General features: G+C 41.6%; 1 protein-coding gene across 1 annotated transcript in view; it reads right to left on the bottom strand.

Moving 5' to 3' along the window:
- TRPM3 (transient receptor potential cation channel subfamily M member 3) overlaps positions 1-20,689 on the bottom strand; it is a 466,889-nt gene that overhangs the window by 408,659 nt on the left and 37,541 nt on the right. Inside the window, exon 5 of the mRNA XM_029615931.1 lies at positions 14,910-15,034. Within this exon, the coding sequence (XP_029471791.1) occupies positions 14,910-15,034 (125 nt within the window). The remainder of the gene's footprint in view (positions 1-14,909; positions 15,035-20,689) is intronic.

Here is a 20,689-nt window from a genome sequence, read left to right as displayed (position 1 = left end):
GTATGTATGATTAAGAGCCTGTGTGTATAAGTAAGAGAAGAGAGCATGTGTGTCTGTGTGTGATTGATAGCTGGTTTAGGTGAGAGAGCATGTGAGTATGTGATTGAGAACCTGTGTGTAAATGAGAGAAAGAGAGAGAGAGAGCGTGTTTGTAAGCATGTGAATGAGAGTCTGTGTGTGAGAGAAAAAGGCAGCAGGTATGTGTATGATTGAAAGCCTGTGTATGTAAGCGTGAATAGACAGCATGTGTGTAAATGAGTAATTAAGAGAGAAAAAGCATGTGATATGTGAACAATTGAGAGCCAGTGTTTGAGAAAGAGAGGAGAAGCAAGCAAACCATTCCTCATCCTGCTAATTCAAAACAGTCTCAGGGCACCTGGATATCAAACGTTCCCAAGTATGCAGAGCATAACTTTTTTGTATCCTTATTTTTCATTATTGGGCCTTTGTGTCTGCTATTTTGAAATATTTTATTGATATCTAGAAAATTTTTATATGAGCTTTTAATTATTGATATTCCATTCATCAGCTATTTTGAAATAATCTGTTCTTTTTGTTAGTATGGTTTTACTGCTAATGATTTTATATTTCTTGATTTGTTTTATCAGGACTGGTGATGTTTCATGTTTTCCTTTTTTACACTGCATACAGAGACTCTGGCTTGTTGCAGTTTCCAATTCAGTTTTTGTCGGCATGCTTCTAGTTATGCGTTTTGGTCTATTCTTTGTTAGGTGAGGGTCAGCACATGTGATTCAGGTGAGGTTTTTTTCCTGGCTTGTAGTTTCTGTGTAGGGCTCTATAGCAGCCTGACTTGGTCCGTTTCCCTAATAGGAGATGTATTGGTATCTTAAGGTCTGGTGTAATATTTTCAGTGTTGCCTTTTCTTAGGTTTGAGTACTGGTGCTGTTTTGGTGTGAGATGTTTACTATTTATGTAATTTCTGTTCAGACAGAATACGTATCTTTCCCTTGTGTTATTATTAACAATAACAATAATACTGGACCTTTATTTTTTATTTCCATTGTGAATTGTAATGAGCAGTGTGTCACACATGTGAGCATGGTCTGTCAGGTGTGTCACGATGGGAAAAAGGTTGAGAACCACTGTAATGGGGAACAGTCATCATGGTTTTAGCAAAGAGAAATCTCGCCTTACCAATCTATTAGATTCTTTTAATGCCGTAAATAAACATGTAGAAAAAGGTGAGCCAGTTGATAAGTGTATTTGGATTTTCAAAAAGCATTTGAGAAAGTCCCCCATAAAAGACTCCTCAGGAAATCAAAAAGTCATGAAAGAGTAGACAGCATCCTGTTGTGTTGTAACTGGTTGTCAGGGGGTCTGTGTTTGTCCTGGAGGGAGGGTGCATACCTGAGAGGCAAAGTGGAGGCCAAGGATGCTGTTGATCAGCCCTATGTGCCATCTGAGCATACCTTATATACTGCTGGGAATACGGGGCCCACCTAGTGCTGGTCCAATCGGTAGACTGCAGGGGCATAACCAATTCTCCCAGGAAACAGGATAAATATACCATGACTCCAGGAAAAGCCAGCAGCCTCCACAGCCTTGTGGCAGGTTTATGGTCTGGAAATCCTAATGTTATGAGTTCAAGCCCTGTCAACCCTGACAGAATGCCTGTGCCCCTCCTCCAATGGATGGCCTTTGGACACACCCAAACATTACCAGGGTCCCAGATTCAACCCAGGGAGATGCAATCTCAAGCAGATATAGCTAGCTACTATAAACCAGGTTCCTGCCCTCACAAGCTTATCATGTGTTAGTGCCTTATAATATGGACCAATATGAGTGATGGGTTTTGGACCTGTCAAAAAGAGGTTTTCAACCCTGCAGAGACTGCAAGCTGCCACAGCCAAGGTGAACGAATATTAAAATATGTCAAAAACCCCTCTCTGCTCTCCTATGAATTACAAATGTTCTACAAGAACCAGAATCCAGCACTCATAGGGTTAATAAGTTGGGAAAAGGGCTGTACTGTTTAGCCTGCCCATTGAACAACACTACATAGCCAGCAGAGGAGGAAGCCAAAGGAATGCTGGGAGACCATTAAAATAGAAAAGGTACAATTTGGCTGGCTCTGTATGTTTGTATAGGGGGACAGTCAAAAGTTGGAGTCAGGAAGAGAGGAGTACATCTGCCAGCCCTGCAATTAGTTCTTCTCCTGAAAAACTAATTATTGAGAAAGAGAGACAGAAGTCTGCACTCTGAGGAAATAGAGAGACAGACATCTGTTCTTGCTTCATAGCCAAGTTACATGTAAAATCCCAACAAGGGACAGAAGAGCGAAGAGCTGAAAGAGTGAGATATTTAATTTCGAGAGAAATCTAGGTCCAGGAACACATGGATGGATCACCCTCCTAAGAGACTGACTTAAGTAATCTAAACTTTGCATAGAGAGCATTTTAGCAGAAGAGGAAGAAAGTCTATTTCCTTGCCTTTTGTCCCCAAATTCAGTATCTCATCTTAATTGCTTCAGCTTTTCAGTCTAAGTGAAGGATAAACCTTTGCTGGGAAAGAAAAACTGGTGGACCTTGGTCTTTCTGTAAGAGACTGAAACCAGGCCAGCTTTCTGTTTAGTATCAAGTAAAACATTTGGGGAAGTCCCCCAGAAGAGAGAGACCTTTCACACAATGCAGTGATCATTTATTTGGTTTGTTATCTAGCCAGCTCCACCATGAAGAGGAACTTCTTCATTTTCTTGATTGTTTTGTTTCTACACTATTTTGTGTTTAGGACAGGGTGTACCCTTTACAAACTGGTAACATCGGGGTGAATCTGTCCCCCCCCCCCCCCTTTTTATTTTGAGTACTCAGGGGTAAAGACAATTTTTGAAAGTTTACTATCCATATAAGTCTGTTGGTTTCCCTGGTTAACAGGCCATACCCAGTGCTATTTTTTTTAATTGTATTTTTAATGCATTTCAGATATATAACACAAAATATACTTTGTACCAGCAATGGAGAAAACATGCAAGAAAATCAAAATAAACATTAGAAATAGGTACAAAAAGAATATCAATATCCAAGTTTCTCCAATCTAATTTACACAGGTATCGTAATAACAATTGAGCACCACATGCAACTGCTTCTGATCTCATTGAAAGAAATTTCCTTCTCTGCTCCTAGGTAATCCTAGTGACATCTGGATAAATCCAAACTTTCTGGCTGTAAAATATAGTGAACTTTGCTTTTGTTCACAAAAGCAAAGGTCACTAACAAAGTCCCCCTTTTTAATATCTCAGTTTCTTGGGTCAACTCCAAATTATCTGTAATATTCATAGAACGCTGGTCTTGTATTTCACTTCTGGTGGATCCAATTACTTTTTGAAGGAAATAATAGGCTTTCTTAATTAAAGGCATACCTTCTGATGGTATCTTGGGATTATTTAACAGATACCTTTTAAAGAGATCCACTAAAGGCATCAACTTAATAATGGGGAAATTAAGCACCCTTAAATTCAAGTTCCTTAGGGAATTCTCACTATTTTCTAGCTTTTTAGCAAAAGCAAACTCAGATTGCACTAGAGTCTGTTGTTTATTTTCCACAGAAGCCGTTCTTTTTTTCACAGAGTCCAATCTTGATTCATGACGAGAAACTATTTTTTCTGTATCTATTCCACATTTATTTGTTTCATGAAAAACATGCGTCAAAGAGGTAATAGCAGTCTCAATCAAAACTAAGGCTTTCCAAACTGTATCCAGTGTAACTATTACAGGCTTAGTTAAAGTAAATATGGCACCTGGAATTACAGGAGTAGCACCAACTTCACTCAAAGGAATAACAAAGTCCCGTAACAAATCCGTTGCTAGTTTGGCCGAGGTGGTTTTTACAGAAGGATTAAAGGTAAAAACTACTGTGGAAAATCTTTTGGAAGTTTCGCCAACAATTACTTTGACGTCAGAGGTAGGCCTCGGCTCTTCACTTCCTCTCCCGGTAACGTCGGCTCTCCCCTAGTTCCAAGTGGGGAAGCCGTAGCTGAACTAGGACTCACCTGGATCAGTCCACAGAGCAGGGATGGTGTCACAGGCACACCGGGGCTGAGCGATATCTCTTCGGCCATCGGGGGTGGCATTCGCTCCCTGCGTGCCCCCACAATGGCCCTCACTCCTGGCAATATAGGTGTGGAGGAGAAGAAATTCTCTATCTTCTGTTAAGTGGTATCCATACTTCCCGAATTAGGTACATTTTCTCGGAGTTTAGCTTTACGCTTAGTGTGAGGTATTATTTGGGAGGATTTAATGAAGAAAAATATGAAAAAGGCAATCAGAAAGACAGAGAGATCTGCTCCAGCTCCTCATGTGTCGGCCATCTTGGATCACCCAGTGCTATTTTTTGCATTGCTTGATATAAAATAAGAAAACTGCACGTTTATATTTTACTTCATTACTGTACTTTTCCCATTTAATGTTCTGGTTGCATTTGTTTTCTACTTATTTAATTCCAGTAGAAGGGTTTATTACTGTTTTATTCTGGTGTGATAGCTTTATTTGATCTGTATTGCCACAAGAGATTATTTGGGAAGGGCACAGGATTGTGGTATTGGCGTGACCAGGATCCTGTCTCATCCCCCACTCAGGCTATGAATTTGAAGATAAACCATATTAGTAAATATAATTTCTCATGTGGTACTCCTCACCCCAAGCATAGGGGTAATTCATAGTCTGGACCAAGGTGGGACCACACAGACATGAGTCCAAGAACATAAATTTGGCTTGAGATATCTCATATAGAATTCATCAGAATAAGGGAAGGCATTGGAGCTCTAGTGACAGCTGGTGCATGGATAAGAACTTGGGCAGATGAAAGGAGTTTACCAGTGTCATAGCAAGTACTGGAGCTGAGGTAACAGTTGGCTCTGATTTTACCGATGCAGTGAGCAAGGTTAGCAAGGCAGCTGATGCAGAGTTCACCAATGCAAAGGCAGGTACTGGAGCTCTGGTAATATCTGGCTCTGATTTCACCGGGGCAAGGACTAGAGCTACTGGGGCAACTAGTCATGGAATAGAGACATGGCAGGAACTATTTTGGCTTTGAGCAAAGATATGGCAGGAACTGGCCTGGCTTGAAGGGGAGTCAGTGGTTTGGCCTGGAAGGCTAGAGTCCTCGGAATGACCTGGGGTGATATCTTTGGCATAGCTACATGAGAAGCAGCCTATAATGAGGTTCTTGGTGCTGCTTCTGTGGGAGAAGCAGTCTGAAGCAAGGTTTCCAGTGTTGTTGCAAGAGATGCAGACTTGAGTGAGATTCTTGTTGCTGCTGCAGAAGTGGTCTGGCAAAGAGTCCTGGGTGCTGTGATAGGTATAGCCTGAAGAAGGATCTTCTTTGGCACTGCAATGGATGCAGCCTGGAACATAGGCTTGGACACTGTAGATACAGCCTTGGATGAAGTCTTTTGTTGTGGGCCAAGAACCCATTCAGAAAACTGGAGAGATTGAATCTATGGAAGCAGGGTGGGGGAGATGGGTTTTGGAATCTGCAGTCATTTTCTTGGAAAGAGGAGGGATTTGCGAAGGGAGTGGGACATTGTTGCACAAAATTAAACTTTTAGTAGGCTGTGCTGCCTCTAGAGATGGTGTGGGTCTTGCAAGAATACTGGGGGAGATTTTGAAAGTTTGCGGAGTGGGGGAGGTTTTCTTTAGGCCACATTGCCCTTTAAGAGGTATCCCAGGGCCATTAGAATGCATATTAATGTGCTGATGTTCCCAGGAAAAAAATAACTACAATTCGAAATGAGATAAAGCTGGTTTCTTTTAAAATCAGCTACATTATTTTATTTGCATTACAATGACTAGGCATTAGCTGCTTTGCATTCTTTAGTTAATTTTATGCATGCAAAGCAGTTAATTTATGTTTTACTCATTTGTTCCCCGCCCTGGACCTTGGAGGGTGCAGGCTATACATAATGTTAATTTCAATGAGGTGGAAATATTTTTAAAAAGTGTTTTACTGCATGGTATCGTGCATTAGAGTCTTATCACAGCTTAGTAAATCTTTTAGGTTTTTTTAGCTCCTGAAAATAAGAAGGTTCTGTTTACTGAAGATTTGGGACCATGAACTTTAATTTTTCTGAAATCATATCTTTAATCTATTTTAAATATTGTTTATAGTAGCTGTATATGAGGTGTACAGAGTCAACAGCAGAAACAATAAGTTCATACAGTACCAGTCCAAGAAAAATCTGTTTGATGTTCTACAAGGCTTTTATGTTCTTTATCCAGGGATAGATTTATAATCTAAAGTTATTAAAAGTAATGTCCAAACACATAATGAGGGTAATTTTGAAATGTCCCAAACTGGGTAAAGTTAATTTACCTAGGTAAGAGGCCTGACGGAAACTACCGTCCTCAAATGCAGCTGAAAGTGCACGTGGATTCCATAGTGAACACGGTTCCAGCCACAGATAAAAAACGTTCCTGTGGCTGCATTCAACTGGCAGGAGGAGAATGGCACATGTATGCACGCTACTTTGCACTTGTTAAATTTCAAATAAAAACAATGCAAGCAGTTTCACTTCGAAAACCTGTATAAAATGTGCATGTTAAAATCACTCGAGTAGTGTAGAACTACGAGGAACGTTAAAAAAAATTTCCCCCCAATAGATTCTCTTTAAGTAAAATTTGTATTGTTGATGCTGATATGTAAGATGAGAAACCATAGAAATTGTCTTGGATATTTTTTCCATTGTGATCAGAGAGAAAAAAATATCCAAGTTTTCAATTCTGTCACCCCAAATGCAAACGTTCACTGAGCAGCATGACAAATATTTGCAAAGGAAAATACTGAATGATATTTGTTTAATATATAATGCACATTTCAAAAGCACATTAAAATGATTTGCTAACCTATTATGAATATGTGAGCAATATGAATATAGATTCACTTTATGTGGCAACGTGACATATAATCCTATTCGTGAAAGCAGTGGCAAGCAGAGAACTTCAAGGGCCTGTCTTGTTTAAATTCCTTAAATGTTTCCAATGATATAAACAGAATTGAATCATGAGAGAAGGGACAAAGCAGACTATCATTCTGCCTAGCTTATTGGCAGACCTATGATAAAATTGTTCTGCTAGACATTTTCAATATTTAAAACATATTTTCTTCCTGGATTCCACTCCTTTGAACTTTTCTAACAGATTTTAAAATAGCCTGCATGTTTTCTTCTGTAATATTTCAGTTGTTTCATAAATCAGAATTGAGGCTTGAGACTGAATTAAACATATCTATTAACAGATGTAGCCTACAGTTAGTATAGTTGCTTATCTACTTACTTAATCTGCCTATGTCTGTGTGTGTGTGCATGTGGGCCAGCTCCTCTGACTTCTGGTAGCTTGGTGGTGCTATCCTCCAAATATGAACTAAAAGCAAATGTAAACTTATCCTAGTCTGGATTAATGGGACATGTCTCAGGAGGACATTATTTTTATTTATTTCTTCATTTGAAATTATTTGTAGCCTGTGCCCTCCAAAGTTCGGGGTGGTTAACAATATAACACATATAAAACAGTAATGTCATACATGATTCTTGTTGCTACATTCACATTCCAGCTATATTTATTTATTTATTTATTTATGGTTTTTATATACCGATCTTCTTACATAATATGTAAATCAAATCGGTTTACAGAGAACAGTTGAAAAGCTTGCTTGTGGGCAATTACATATAACAAAGAACTTTTTTGAGTAACATATTGTATAACTTTTTGAGTAACATTTAAACATAGTAGCAAAAAATACATATATTAGATATAGCTGGATTTTAAAGAATGAGCGCCGTACTATAGGGAGAAGGATTTCGTTGTTGAGAACAGTTAATAAGGGGCTGCACTAAAGAGGCAATTGGCTGTTGTTAGAAGTTACAAATAGATATGTTTTAAGGGCTTTCATGAACTCTTTTGTGTCAGTTAGGGTATGCAGGTGTTATGGGAGAGAATTCCAGAGGGTTAATCCAGCAAGGGAAAACCTCTTTCTCACATGCATGACAATCTTGCTGCATAAAGCAACAAAATCTACAGTAGAGACTGGGAAGAAAAGCCAAGAGTTCTTGTAGGGACATAGTCTCTGAGGATACTGTTGATCCATGGAGATGTGATATGATGTAATAGTTTATGAACTATCAGTGCAAGTTTATATTGGACATGGTACTTGACCAGGAGTCAAGGTAGGGCTTGTAGTATAGGAGTAGTGGGGCCGATTTTAAATTTTAGGCGCGCGGGGTACATTACTGCATGCTACCCGGCGCGCACAAATGTACACTCGATTTTATAACATACGTGCGCTGCCGCACGCTTGTTATAAAATCCAGGGTCGGCGCGCGCAAGGGGGGTGCACACTTTTGCACCTTGCATGTGCCGAGCTCAAGGGGAGCCTCAATGGCTTTCCCTGTTCCCTCCAAGGCCGCTCTGAAATCGAAGCAGCCTTGGAGGGAAATTCTTTTTGGATCCTCCCCACCTTTCCCTCCCTTCCCCTATCTAACACCCCCTGACCCTACCTAAGTCCCCCCCCCACCTTATTTGATGGAGTTGGCAGGTGTAACTTGCGCATGCCGGCTGGCGAATCTCCAGCACAGCCACTGTGCCGGAGGACTTGGGATCACCCCCGGTCTGCCCCCGGCCCTGCCCCCAGACTGCCCATTTTTGAAAGCCCCAGGACATACGCGCGTCCCGGGGTTTGCACGCGCCACCGAGCCTATGCAAAATAGGCTCGGCGTGCGCAGGGGTAGGTTTTCGGGGGTTACGTGCATAACCCTTTGAAATTCTACCCCAATATGTTTGTGTTTCCATGTGCTTGTAAGTAACCTTGTAGCAGAGTTTTAAATTAACTGCAGGGCATTTGATGGTGGTGTATGGAAGACCAGTATACAAAATATTAGAGTAGTCTAGTGATGTGATTATCAGAGATTGCAATAAAGTCTTAAAGTTTTGTGGATCTAGCAAACGTTTGAGATGCCGTAGAAGACATGGTTTATAGAAATAGGAATGTATGATTGTCTTTACATAAGCATGCATATATAGAGTGGAGTCCAGCTGAAAGCCAAGGTTACAGGCAGACTTGGTGATGTGGAAGGACTGGCCATCAAACTGTAAGAACAAAGGAATGTTATGTGGAGTAGAGTGTCCTAAAATCATAATGTCAGTTCTACCGAAGTTGAGTGAACGCCTGTTGTGAGTAAGTCAGGCTCTAATGGAGGAAAAGGAAAGAGAAATGAACTGAGAGGTAGATGGCCAAGATGCTGTGATAGGGAAGAAAAACTGAATGTCATCTGCATAGATTCCATAGGAGTGAAGGAGTAAGGGCTTCTCCCTGTCTCAGAAAACAGCTAAAAGAGAAGGAAAAGGGATTTCAACCTCGGAAAAGGCAGAAAAAAAGTAGCCTGAAAGGGAGCCCATCTGGGACTCTCAACAAGAACAGAGTAAATAACCCAAACAGGGAGGGACTAGTCAGGTGGAAAGGTCTACTCCAGACAGGAAAGACAGGTTGGAAGGTCCTATGGGAAGGAAGGGGTGGTTCCCAACTGGCGGGGAGGAGGGGAGTGCATGAATCTCCTGACATCGGACAGGAGGCGGTCCAAGAGGAACCAAGAGGATATGGAATTCATTCCAGCAGGAGCGAGTCAAGAGGAAGATACAGGCAGAACACTAGAAGGAAGGTTTCCATTGAGGAGCCAATGGAAACTGAGTAATCTAAGGGAGTGAAAGGAAGAGAAAGATAAAACCAATACACATGTTCAGCACAACTTACAAGAAGGGGAAGCTGTTTGTATGGGAGGTTGTAGCAGGGCTGACTTTAAGAGAGAATGGATAAAGAAACACTTCTTTAAGTCAGGCTCTACCACAGGTGGGAGGCGAGAAACCCCCTCAACTTTATCTGAGGGTGAGTTTGGGGGGAAACCCTGGACTGTGACCTTTGTTGTGCTGGGAGAAGTTTGCAGGCTAGTAGAGGAAAAGAACTGCTTTTTATCCTGTTTGAAAAACAAACAAACCCTGTTTCATTTCTTTTGGAAACATTGGGACTGTGCATTGCATATTTTGTGCAGAGAAGGCCTACAACTTTATTTAAAAAAAAACAAAAAACCTTTTTTTTTTTTAAACCCTGTATTGTAGTTTATCTTGGGAAGGCCCTTAGTTAGAACATAAGAACATGCTATACTGGGTCAGACCAAGGGTCCATCAAGCCCAGCATCCTGTTTCCAGGAGAAGGATGTTTTTGGTTTGGTTTTTTTTTAAATGACCTGACAAAATAGTGGCTAACTGGATAAGAGAGAGGATTTTTTTTTCTCTGATCAATAGGTGGCTGGCTGGGAGAGAGAGAGGGCTTTTTAAAAAATAAAAGCAACTTTTTTCTTAGCAAACAATTTTCTTAAACTGGTTAGTTACTTTATTAAAATGACACAAAGAAGATAAAGATAGAATATATTCTCTCCCTCTGCTCTTTCATTTTTTCAGGGACCCTGAGCTCCTCTCCCTCACTCATCAGTGTTGCAACCCGTCCATGTAATTTAAGGAAGGTTGCTAGCTGAGCCCTGGCAATGAAAAGGTTGAGAAACATTACTCTAATCTACATTGCTTGGTCCAATCACTAAGCCAGGATCACTAGTGAAGATCCATATGGGCTAACTATATATTATATATAGAATGGCCTAGTTCCCTTATCCTTTGTGTTTATTTAAGTTCTTCCCTCAGAGACTGCTCTGTTTTATTGAAATTTTATATTTCGTTTGTTTATATTTTTTATTTGACTGATATTGTACTCATTGTTTTTGATTTTCAGTTCACTTTCGGGATACACTATCATTTGTTTTTGGGATGTAGACTTTTCATTGCAACATTGAGGACACAGATGTTGTATATTGGTGTGAAGGAGTGTTTTTAATATTCCTCTTTAACCTGTGCAAGACCAGGCATCTAGCCTGGACCACCTTCAAATCCAGATAGAGAGAGAGTGTTATTATTTGTGATAATTGTGGGTGGATCCTTGGGCCGGTGGCAGATGACCATGCCCCCGGGGGAAGATCCCGAGAGAGACCACTGGTCAGGCTCAGAGTTGGGAGACAGACACACACTAGATCTTTCATTAAACTGTATAGTGAACCACCAGAGGTGGCATTAGTGAGCTGGAAGAGCCCGGCTGGGCTGTAGTCCCTCAGGCATTAGAACAGCAATTCCAGGATGGCTGAGCTGTAGAGAAACTGAGTAAGTGAGTAGGCAGCGTATGCAGAGTTCAGGAACAGAACCTTGATGGTAACACTCACACAATAGTCTCTTGAAGTAGCCCAGAGGCTGGAATGAAGTAGGCCCTCGAGGAGTGAGTACCTGGTTCCAGGGAAAGCTCTGAGAGAGAGATGGTAACTCACTGGTGTTGTAGGCAGCGGTGACTTCCTGGCAATAGTAGTATTCGGTAGCAGGTCCGGGAACGTGGGCCCTCAAGGAGCAAGTACCGGTTCTAGACTGCGACCTGAAAAGTAAGAGAGAGAGCGAGGCCCCCGAGGAGCGGATACCCCTGGTAAAGTCCGAGGAAGCAGAGTAGCAAGGTATGTAGAGAGCGAATCCCATCCGCAGCGATACCTGGAGGAATCCCCCTTGCTAACTCGAATAGCTAGCAAAAACGAAGACCTTAAATATCCGGGCTTGATAACGTCATCGCAGGGGGATGCCCCTGAGGTTCGCCCCACAGCTGGTACTTGAGTCGGGGCTGCGCCACACTCGCACCCTTAGGGTTCAAGATAACATGGTGGAAGGCAGCGTCTAGCTGGTCCCGGGATGCTGGAGGAGGTTGGCAAGATGACGCTGCGGCAGCCAAACTTCCATCAACCAAAGAGGGAGTCGCAAAAGAGGTAAGGTGGGCGGAGTGGAGACGTCGGGCAGCGACGGTCACAACAGAGAGCTCTGAGGGTAGGACTCTGCTGAGCAGGAGTAAGGGTGCGGGCCCAACTGGGAACAGAAAGGTCCAGTGTCTCCAGGAGAAGGCAGCTCTTGTCACATCTCTGTCCTAAAATGAGCACTGTGAATAATACTACTGGAAGTAAGCAATTTACATGTTGTGCACGCTATTGTTATAAATAAAGTGGAATTTTAAAAAAGAAGGCTGGAGTCAATGTGTCATGCGACTCCAGTCTACAAGTTTACTCGTCTATCCCACATTCAAATTAAAATAAGCAATATATTAATTTCCTTGAAAATTATAATGCACTAATTCAATTACCATTGAATTAGTGTATTATAATTAAAGTTTAGCAAATGCTACTTTGATGTTTTTTTTATTTTTATTTTTAGGGCAAGCCTGACCATTTTGTTTAATTGATAATAAGCCTTCTTTTAAATTCTTTCTTTCATGGTTTAAGTATTAGAGTACAGGAGATGAAGGTTCATTAAAAGGTCCTAGACATCAGGAAATCTAACTGTGTTAAAATGGGGGAGTACCTCAAGAAATCATTAGCTAGGTGGAAAACCTAGAGGAAGTAGAAGAGCAGTGAGGTAAACTAAAAGGAGATATTGTAAGAGCAACTAATCTTTTTGTTAGGAAAGTAAATAAATGGAAGAGGAAAAAGAGGCTGATGTGGTTTTCTAAAGAAGTAGCTGAAAAGGAAAGGGAAAAAGTTTAGCATTTATAAATTACATGAGATCTCAGAAAGAGGAAGTCAAGTGACAATATCTGGAAAAGCTAATAGAAGCTGGGAAAGCAGTCAGGAGAGCAAAGATTCAAATGGAAGAACAAACAGAAAATACTGTAAAACAGGGGAAAAGACCTTATTTTTTATATATATGTTAGTGATAGGAGGAAGTGCAAAAGTGTTCTTTTCAGACTCAGAGTTGAAGGAGAGGAATATGTATAGGCTGATGAGGAAAAAGTGAAATTGCTTAACATAGTTCTTCTCAGTGGTATCTGTGGAAGGGTCAGGAGCAGGACTACATAAAACAAGCACAAATAAGATTGGAAGTGAGGTAAGCCTCAACTGATTTTCAGAAAAGTGTGTTCCTGAGGAGCTAATTAAAGTTAAGGTTCATAAAGTGATGAGGCTAGATGGGATACATTTGAGAGCATTAGGAGAATTTAGAGTAGCTCTAGCAGCACCACTGACTGAACGTTTCAATGCTTCTTTAGTCGGGAATAGTTCTGGAGGACTGGAGATGGGCAGATGTGATTCATATTCACAAAAGTGGAATCAAGATGGAGGCTGGGAACTACAAAGTGGTTAGACCGACTTCTGTGGTGAGAAAATTAAATTGAATTGCTGCTAAAAGAGAAGAGAGTGAAGTTTTTGGAATCCAATGGATTGCAAGATCCAAGGTAGCATGGTTTTACCAGAGGTAGGTCTTGTCAGATGAATCCAATCAATTTATTTGGGTGACCAGGGGAGAGTGTTAGATATAGTGTGCTTGAATTTCAGTAAGGCCTTTGACACAGTTCCACATAGGTGACTTATAAATAAATTGAGCACCCTTGCTATGGGCCCTAAAGTGAGTGACTGGGTTAGAAAATGGTTGAGTGGGAGGTGACAAAGTGTAGTGGTAAATGGAATTCAAGCCAAGGAGGGGGTTATTACCAGCAGTGTGCTACAGGGATCAGTCTTGGGACTGGTTCTTTTCAACATTTTCATAAGTGACATTGCAGAAAAATTAAGTCACAGAAAAAATAGCCATTAATTGTAAATGAATAGAGTACAAAAAATGTAAAAACATCTGATAAACACATTTATTATTATTATTATTATTATTATTATTACAGAAGGATTTCAGGAAATGTTTGTCCTTTTGCTGATGATACCAAAATCTGCAACAATATCTGAGGATCTTAAGGTGGTTAAACAGGTGAATAAGACAACGGGAAAAGCCAGAAAGATGCTTGGCTCCATAAGGAGAGGAATGGTCAGCAGAAAAAGGGAGGAGATATTGCTCCTGTATAGGTCATCAGTGAGACCTTATATGGAATACTGTGTACAATACTGGAGACCGTACCTTCAAAAGGATATAAACTGGTTGGAGCTGGTCTAGAGTGACTACTAAAATATCAGTGGTCTTCATTCTAAAGCATATGGAGCTAGACTTAAAAATCTAAACATGTACATCCTAGAGGAAAATCATGATAGGGTGATATGATAGAGACATTTAAATACCTTCTAGGTTTCCATGCACAGGAGGCAAGCCTCTTTCAATGGAGTAATCTTAGGTAATATTTCCTTACAGAGAGAGTAGTGAATGCACCCACCACTTCCCTGTGGAAGTTGTGGGGGCAATAACAGTACCTACCTAAATTCAAGAAAGCAAAGGATAAACATAAGAGGTGCTCATGAAAGGTATAGGATGATAGCAATGGAATCCAAAGTGCTTCATTTATCTACAGAAGCAGTACATTATTATTAGTAGTGCAAATCTGTTAGCATTTCCCTGCCAAATTGTCTCTTCCTGCTCTGGAATTTTTGCCTTTAAGCGTGAGAGGGTAATTCATTCTTTGACCTTTTTACTAAAATGGCCACCACTGATACCAATTAGTGCTGAATTGCAATTTTTATTGATGATGTGGACCAATCTATAATCCTATGCCAATTCCCTTGAATGATCCAGTCCTCAAACATTTTTTAAATGTGATACGTTGCATCACAGTTCTCACATTTGTTTTTCTTCAAGAGGATGAATATTTCATATATATCTATATCTATATATTTTTTTTTTGTCTTTCTTTTTTTTTCTTTCTATTTGCTTATAGCTGATGCTGATACTGTAATCCCAACAGGTATAAACAGTACAAATTTTAAATGTCAAATAGAATTGATCTGAATTTTTATTTAGCTAATGATTGATTGGAATTACTTTATGCATGATCAGCCTTCTCCATAAAGCAGAAAAGTAGATTAGCTATAAACATCTAAGCAGAGTAAATGATAGATTGTAACTTACATCTTTACCAATTAAGTCCTCCTGGTTTTCTACAATTCCCCATGGGGCAATACCTATGGTGCAGATCTTCCCGCGAGATTTTGAGGCATGATCTTTAAGTGCATCTCCCACATGCCGAATGACTCCTGCATAATGGACAAGAGACAAATTATCATCAATGATGGCATGCAAAGATTCAGAAATAGTAGTTACTTATATTTTCTTAGGTGCTCAGTATTTTTATAGAGTACTATATGTCTGTACAAATCTATAAATTAGTGTTTACAAAGAGGATGGAAGCATAGATATATAGCAGAAATCATGGAATGCAAAAACAATATATTGAAGGACAGAAAACTGGGATGACAAATGAAGTACCAATGAAAGGGAATGAGAGGTTGCGAGAGTCTGTTCCAAATAGCTTCCCGTCTAAGGGAAAAAGTGAATGAGATAAGCAGAAGAAGCTAAAGAGGATATGATGGGTATGAGAAGAATAAAAAAGGATAGGTAGGAATGAACAACCTGAGGTCCTCATGGACAACCAATCTGCTCAGGTTTTCAGGATAGCCTCAATGAATATGCATGATAGATTTGCATACAATTGAAGTGGTGTGCATGCATATCTATCTTTTGCCTACACATTGGGAATGTTTTGAAAACCCAAACAGATTAATGTCCAAAAGCACTGGAGGTTTCCTACCCTTGAGGATAGGCAGCTTTTTGGCAACCGAAGGAGTCAGAGAAGGGAAGAGATGGAGAAAAAGAACTGGGACAGGAAATAGTAAGCTGAAAAAACATTACAGAAGAAATGGATTTTGAAATAGGTCTGGAAGCACAAATGTGACAGGATATGATGAAAAGAGAGGGGAATTAACTACTAGAGAGAAATAAAAGCAGATAGGTGTAATCCCCCATTTAGGAGGGGGATCACCTTCAGAGACTTGGTGAGCTGTTGGTTGCTCCGTTTGACATTAGGAAAATGCACGGATTTGTGCTGTGGGGGATAGAATTCACCTGCAAGGCTCAAGGGATCACACTCAGTCTCTTGAAAAAAAGGAAACAAAACACAAAAGGCTATGTTTCAAACCAAATGATAAAGTTTACCAAATAAAATAAAAAAGTTCAGCATGTACAAAAACAGAAACAGTCCATAGTAGAAAAAATAAAAGACTTTATCCAAGGATAATTTCAGCCAGCCCAAAAAGACAAAGATTAAACCCCAGACCACTTGAGCAGTGGGATAGGATTCAGGGCATCTTTCTTATTATCCCAAAAGGCACCTTCTCCCTCCATAACCCTTGGAATCAGGGAGAATCCTCTTCTCCCACAAAAAGACTGGTAACACCCTAACTGGTGGTTGTCTCAGCTCCTTACAAGACCTTCCCTTCTTCCTTCAGTATTAAAATCCAGACCCTTCTGGAAACTGGACACCAAAAAGGATCCCCACAGAATGCTCTTCTACCTTAGCCATGGAAAAGAGAGGACAGGCTACCATCTCCCTCCCTGGAGGCCAGCGAGAGCCCACGGCTGCTTCTAACCAGCTCCCTTCGATGTCGAACTCCCCACTCTCTTTGGTGATGCACAGAATCGCTCCTATTGTCCCCGTCTCTGACCCACCCTTTTGAGGATGGACCTTCTATCACTCCTAAGTGACCACCGCGCCACTGGAAGCTCCCACTGCTGGAATATTCCTCTGTTGTAACAAATGGTGGGGCCTAATCAACCCCACATAGGAACGGTGGAGAAGGCAAATCCGATCAAGTGAAAGATTTGGGCAGAACAAAAGATACAGATGGGGATGTGGAAGGGAGATGAAAACACAAAAACAGTAAGACGTGGAGGAACAGAGAACTTTATAAATAAATTCAATTTCAATAACTATGCATTTCCCCACATTACTTACTTTTAGTAAAGTCCGTGGGAGAGCGGGCAAGCGCCCGCTCTCCTGGCGCACACACAGGCCACTAGCCTGTGTGCGCGATTCAGTATTTAAATGAGGCCCGGCGGTAGAAACGGGCAAAAGGAGGTGCTAGGAACACTAGCTCGTCCCTAGTGCCTCCTTTTGGACCGGAGCAGCGGCTGTCAGCGAGTTTGACAGCCGATGCTCAATTTTGCTGGCATCGGCTCTCGAGCCTGCTGACAGCCACGGGCTCAGAAACCGGGTGCTGGCAAAATTGAGCGTCCGGTTTTCGACCCAACAGCCGCCGGCCCATTTAACATTTTTTTTCTTTTCTTTTCTTACTTTTTTTTACCCTTCGGGACCTCCGACTTAATATCGCCATGATATTAAGTCGGAGGGTGCACAGAAAAGCAGTTTTTACTGCTTTTCTGTGCACTTTCTCGGTGCCCGAAGAAATTAGCGCCTACTTTTGGGTAGGCGCTAATTTCTCAAAGTAAAATGTGCGGCTTGGCTGCACATTTTACTTACTGAATTGCACGGGAATACCTAATAGGGCCATCAACATGCATTTGCATGTTGAGGGCGCTATTGGGTTCAGCGGGTTGGACACGCATTTTCAGCCCCTTACTGAATAAGGGGCAAGGGAAAACGCGCATCCAATGGCAGGTATCGGCACGTTAGTGCTTATGTTGTCTCATGTTCTGTTTTTCTTTTTATAAGCAAACAGGACTTCAGTGAAATGAATATATAGATATTATATGCTGACTTATAAAGAGGATATGTTATTGATGTCAATGTTCTTTTGTAACCACAGTTTCTAGGTTTAGTTTGGACTGCTCCATGTAACACATGTGATATATAGATATAGTAGTATTGCTATGGCACAGGATTTGCCATTAATGGTCAGAAAGCATGACTTTTTTTTTTATTATGATCATAACACAGAACATTATCCTTCATAACACAAAATTGTATACATTATTTTTTGTCGTATCATTATATCATTGTGAAAATTATCCTAGCCTGTTTCCTGGCTCACAATTTGTTCCTTGAAATGGCATATTTATTATAAGCAACTCGGATATATATTGCTCTTATCAGCAAACTCTACTTGCTCTAGAATGTAAATTTCATAGAACTACAACAGTGAGTGGACAGCTGTCACCATGTTAGAGGAAAAATTAACAGCATTTTCAGGTATAATACTTTGCAACCTGCAATTTATTTTATAAAATGTGAATGACAAGTTTCATTTGGGAACCTAACTTACTCGGGATGCATTAAAAAGCACTTATTTCTGGTAGCAGGTGCCTAGATTGAAACAGATTTATTTTTTGGCCCTTGTCAACATTAGCACAGCTGAAGCCTATTTAATGGGACATCTCACTGGGACAGAAATGGCCCCCCTCAACAGAATGTCACTGTATATGGAGAATGGTTTAGTGAAGTTGGCAGGAAAATGTATTTCCCACAAAGCAGCCCACATGCTTTATATTATCAGCATCCCACTTTCCATATTATACTATCTAAACTAGATAATAGATATTAGATACATGACTCAGTTATGTAAGGGGCCATTTTTAAAAGTCGTCTGATGGTTGCAAAGCATATGGTACTTTTCCCCGAGGACTTTACATTTTCAGAGGGAATATATGTGCATACCTTTGTTTTGAACATTGTCTAGGGAAAAAGTACAGGCATAAATTTGCACCTCTTTTTTCCTGTGTGTGTACTTTCCCCCTTCAAAATAACACATGTTTTAAAAATGCAAAACTCTGCACATTTTTGAAGTTCCTACTCTATGCCTGCCCCTGGGAATGCTTCCACTCAACGTGAGTAAAAGTGCACACATCGTCATGCAATGCATTGACTTTTACCTGTGGGGAAAGTGGGCAATTTTCAGAAAGCTCATTTACCTGAGAAAGCTCTTTTACCTACATTTCATTCATCTAAAATAGCTGTGACTCTAAACCCAAGTCTCCCTAAAGTAGAAAGTACAATTTGCACACACTGGGGCAGATTTTCACGTGCTTAACATACGTGAGGAACCTCCGAAAAGCTGCCCCAAGCTGTCCCTGTGCGCGCAAGTCCTGGGACGCGCGCAAAGGGACAGGGACAAGTCCTGGGGCTTCGAAAAAGGGGCGGGAAGGGGGTGGGTCCGGGGGCATGGCGGGGGTCCGGGGGTATGGTGGGGGTGGACCAAGGCCTCCTTCATTGTGGCCATGCCAGGGAATGGCGCGCTGGCATTCGGCCGGCGTGCGTAAGTTACACCTGCCCAGAGGCAGGCGTAACTTCTGTAACAAAGGTCAGGATGGGAGTTTAGGTAGGGCTGGGGAGCAGGTTAGGTAGGGGAAGGGAGGGGAAGGTGGGGGGGTGGCGGTGGTGGAAGGAAAATTCCTTCCAAGGCCGCTCCGATTTCGGAGCGGCCTTGGAGGGAACTGGGAAACTGGGAACTGGGAAAGCCATCGGGGCTCCCTTAGGGCTCGGTGCACACAAGGTGCACAAGTGTGCACCCCCTTGTGCGCGCCGACCCCGGATTTTATAACATGCGCGCGGCAGCACACGCATGTTATAAAATCGGGCGTAGATTTGTTCGCGCCGGGTTGCACGAACAAATCTATGCCCATGCGTATCTTTTAAGTCCGTGGGAGAGCGGGCAAGCGCCCGCTCTCCTGGCGCACACACAGGCCACTCGCCTGTGTGCGCGATTCAGTATTTAAATGAGGCCCGGCGGTAGAAACGGGCAAAAGGAGGTGCTAGGAACACTAGCTCGTCCCTAGTGCCTCCTTTTGGACCGGAGCAGCGGCTGTCAGCGAGTTTGACAGCCGATGCTCAATTTTGCTGGCATCGGCTCTCGAGCCTGCTGACAGCCATGGGCTCAGAAACCGGGTGCTGGCAAAATTGAGCGTCCGGTTTTCGACCCAACAGCCGCCGGCCCATTTAACATTTTTTTTCTTTTCTTTTCTTACTTTTTTTTACCCTTCGGGACCTCCGACTTAATATCGCCATGATATTAAGTCGGAGGGTGCACAGAAAAGCAGTTTTTACTGCTTTTCTGTGCACTTTCCCGGTGCCCGAAGAAATTAGCGCCTACTTTTGGGTAGGCGCTAATTTCTCAAAGTAAAATGTGCGGCTTTGGAGGGAACTGGGAAACTGGGAACTGGGAAAGCCATCGGGGCTCCCTTAGGGCTCGGTGCACACAAGGTGCACAAGTGTGCACCCCCTTGTGCGCGCCGACCCCGGATTTTATAACATGCGCGCGGCAGCACACGCATGTTATAAAATCGGGCGTAGATTTGTTCGCGCCGGGTTGCACGAACAAATCTATGCCCATGCGTATCTTTTAAGATCTGGCCCACTGTTTGTAGATATATTGATTCATTCCATGTATATTAGTAAGTCATGAATGCATGCAGAATAGTGCATGTATGGTGACACAAATAATCTGTGGTCAAAGAAAGATTTCAAATAAATCTTGAAATACAAAAAATAATATTGGGCTACTATTACATAGAATTCTGTAATACCCTTGTGGTCTCTTATAAAAATTTACCTAGATCCATACTGTAACTCAGAGATGATATAATCATGTTCTATGCACCCTGGTGATGTCTTCACTTATTGATATAAAGGGACTATTAAGTCCTTCACTATCTAAATTGTCTCTAGCATTAAAACCTAGCCAGGATCCAGTAGTTTGCAGACCATCCCTGTAGGCACACCCACTGAGGCTCCTTTGGATTGGTCAGCAGCACACTATAAAAACAGGAGGTGCAAGTGAAGCAGTGTGGTATTTTTGATTAGTGTTTGAAGAGCAAGGATAGTTGTTGACATGGTCTTCAATTTAGGCTCCACACCTGTACTATGTGAAAAGACTCTGCACTTGCCAGTATCTCCACAG

This window comes from Rhinatrema bivittatum, chromosome 1, assembly GCF_901001135.1.
Source record: "Rhinatrema bivittatum chromosome 1, aRhiBiv1.1, whole genome shotgun sequence".
Taxonomy (NCBI): Eukaryota; Metazoa; Chordata; class Amphibia; order Gymnophiona; family Rhinatrematidae; genus Rhinatrema; species Rhinatrema bivittatum.
The sequence above is the reverse complement of the archived record's forward strand: the minus strand, read 5'-3'. Positions and strand labels throughout refer to the sequence as shown.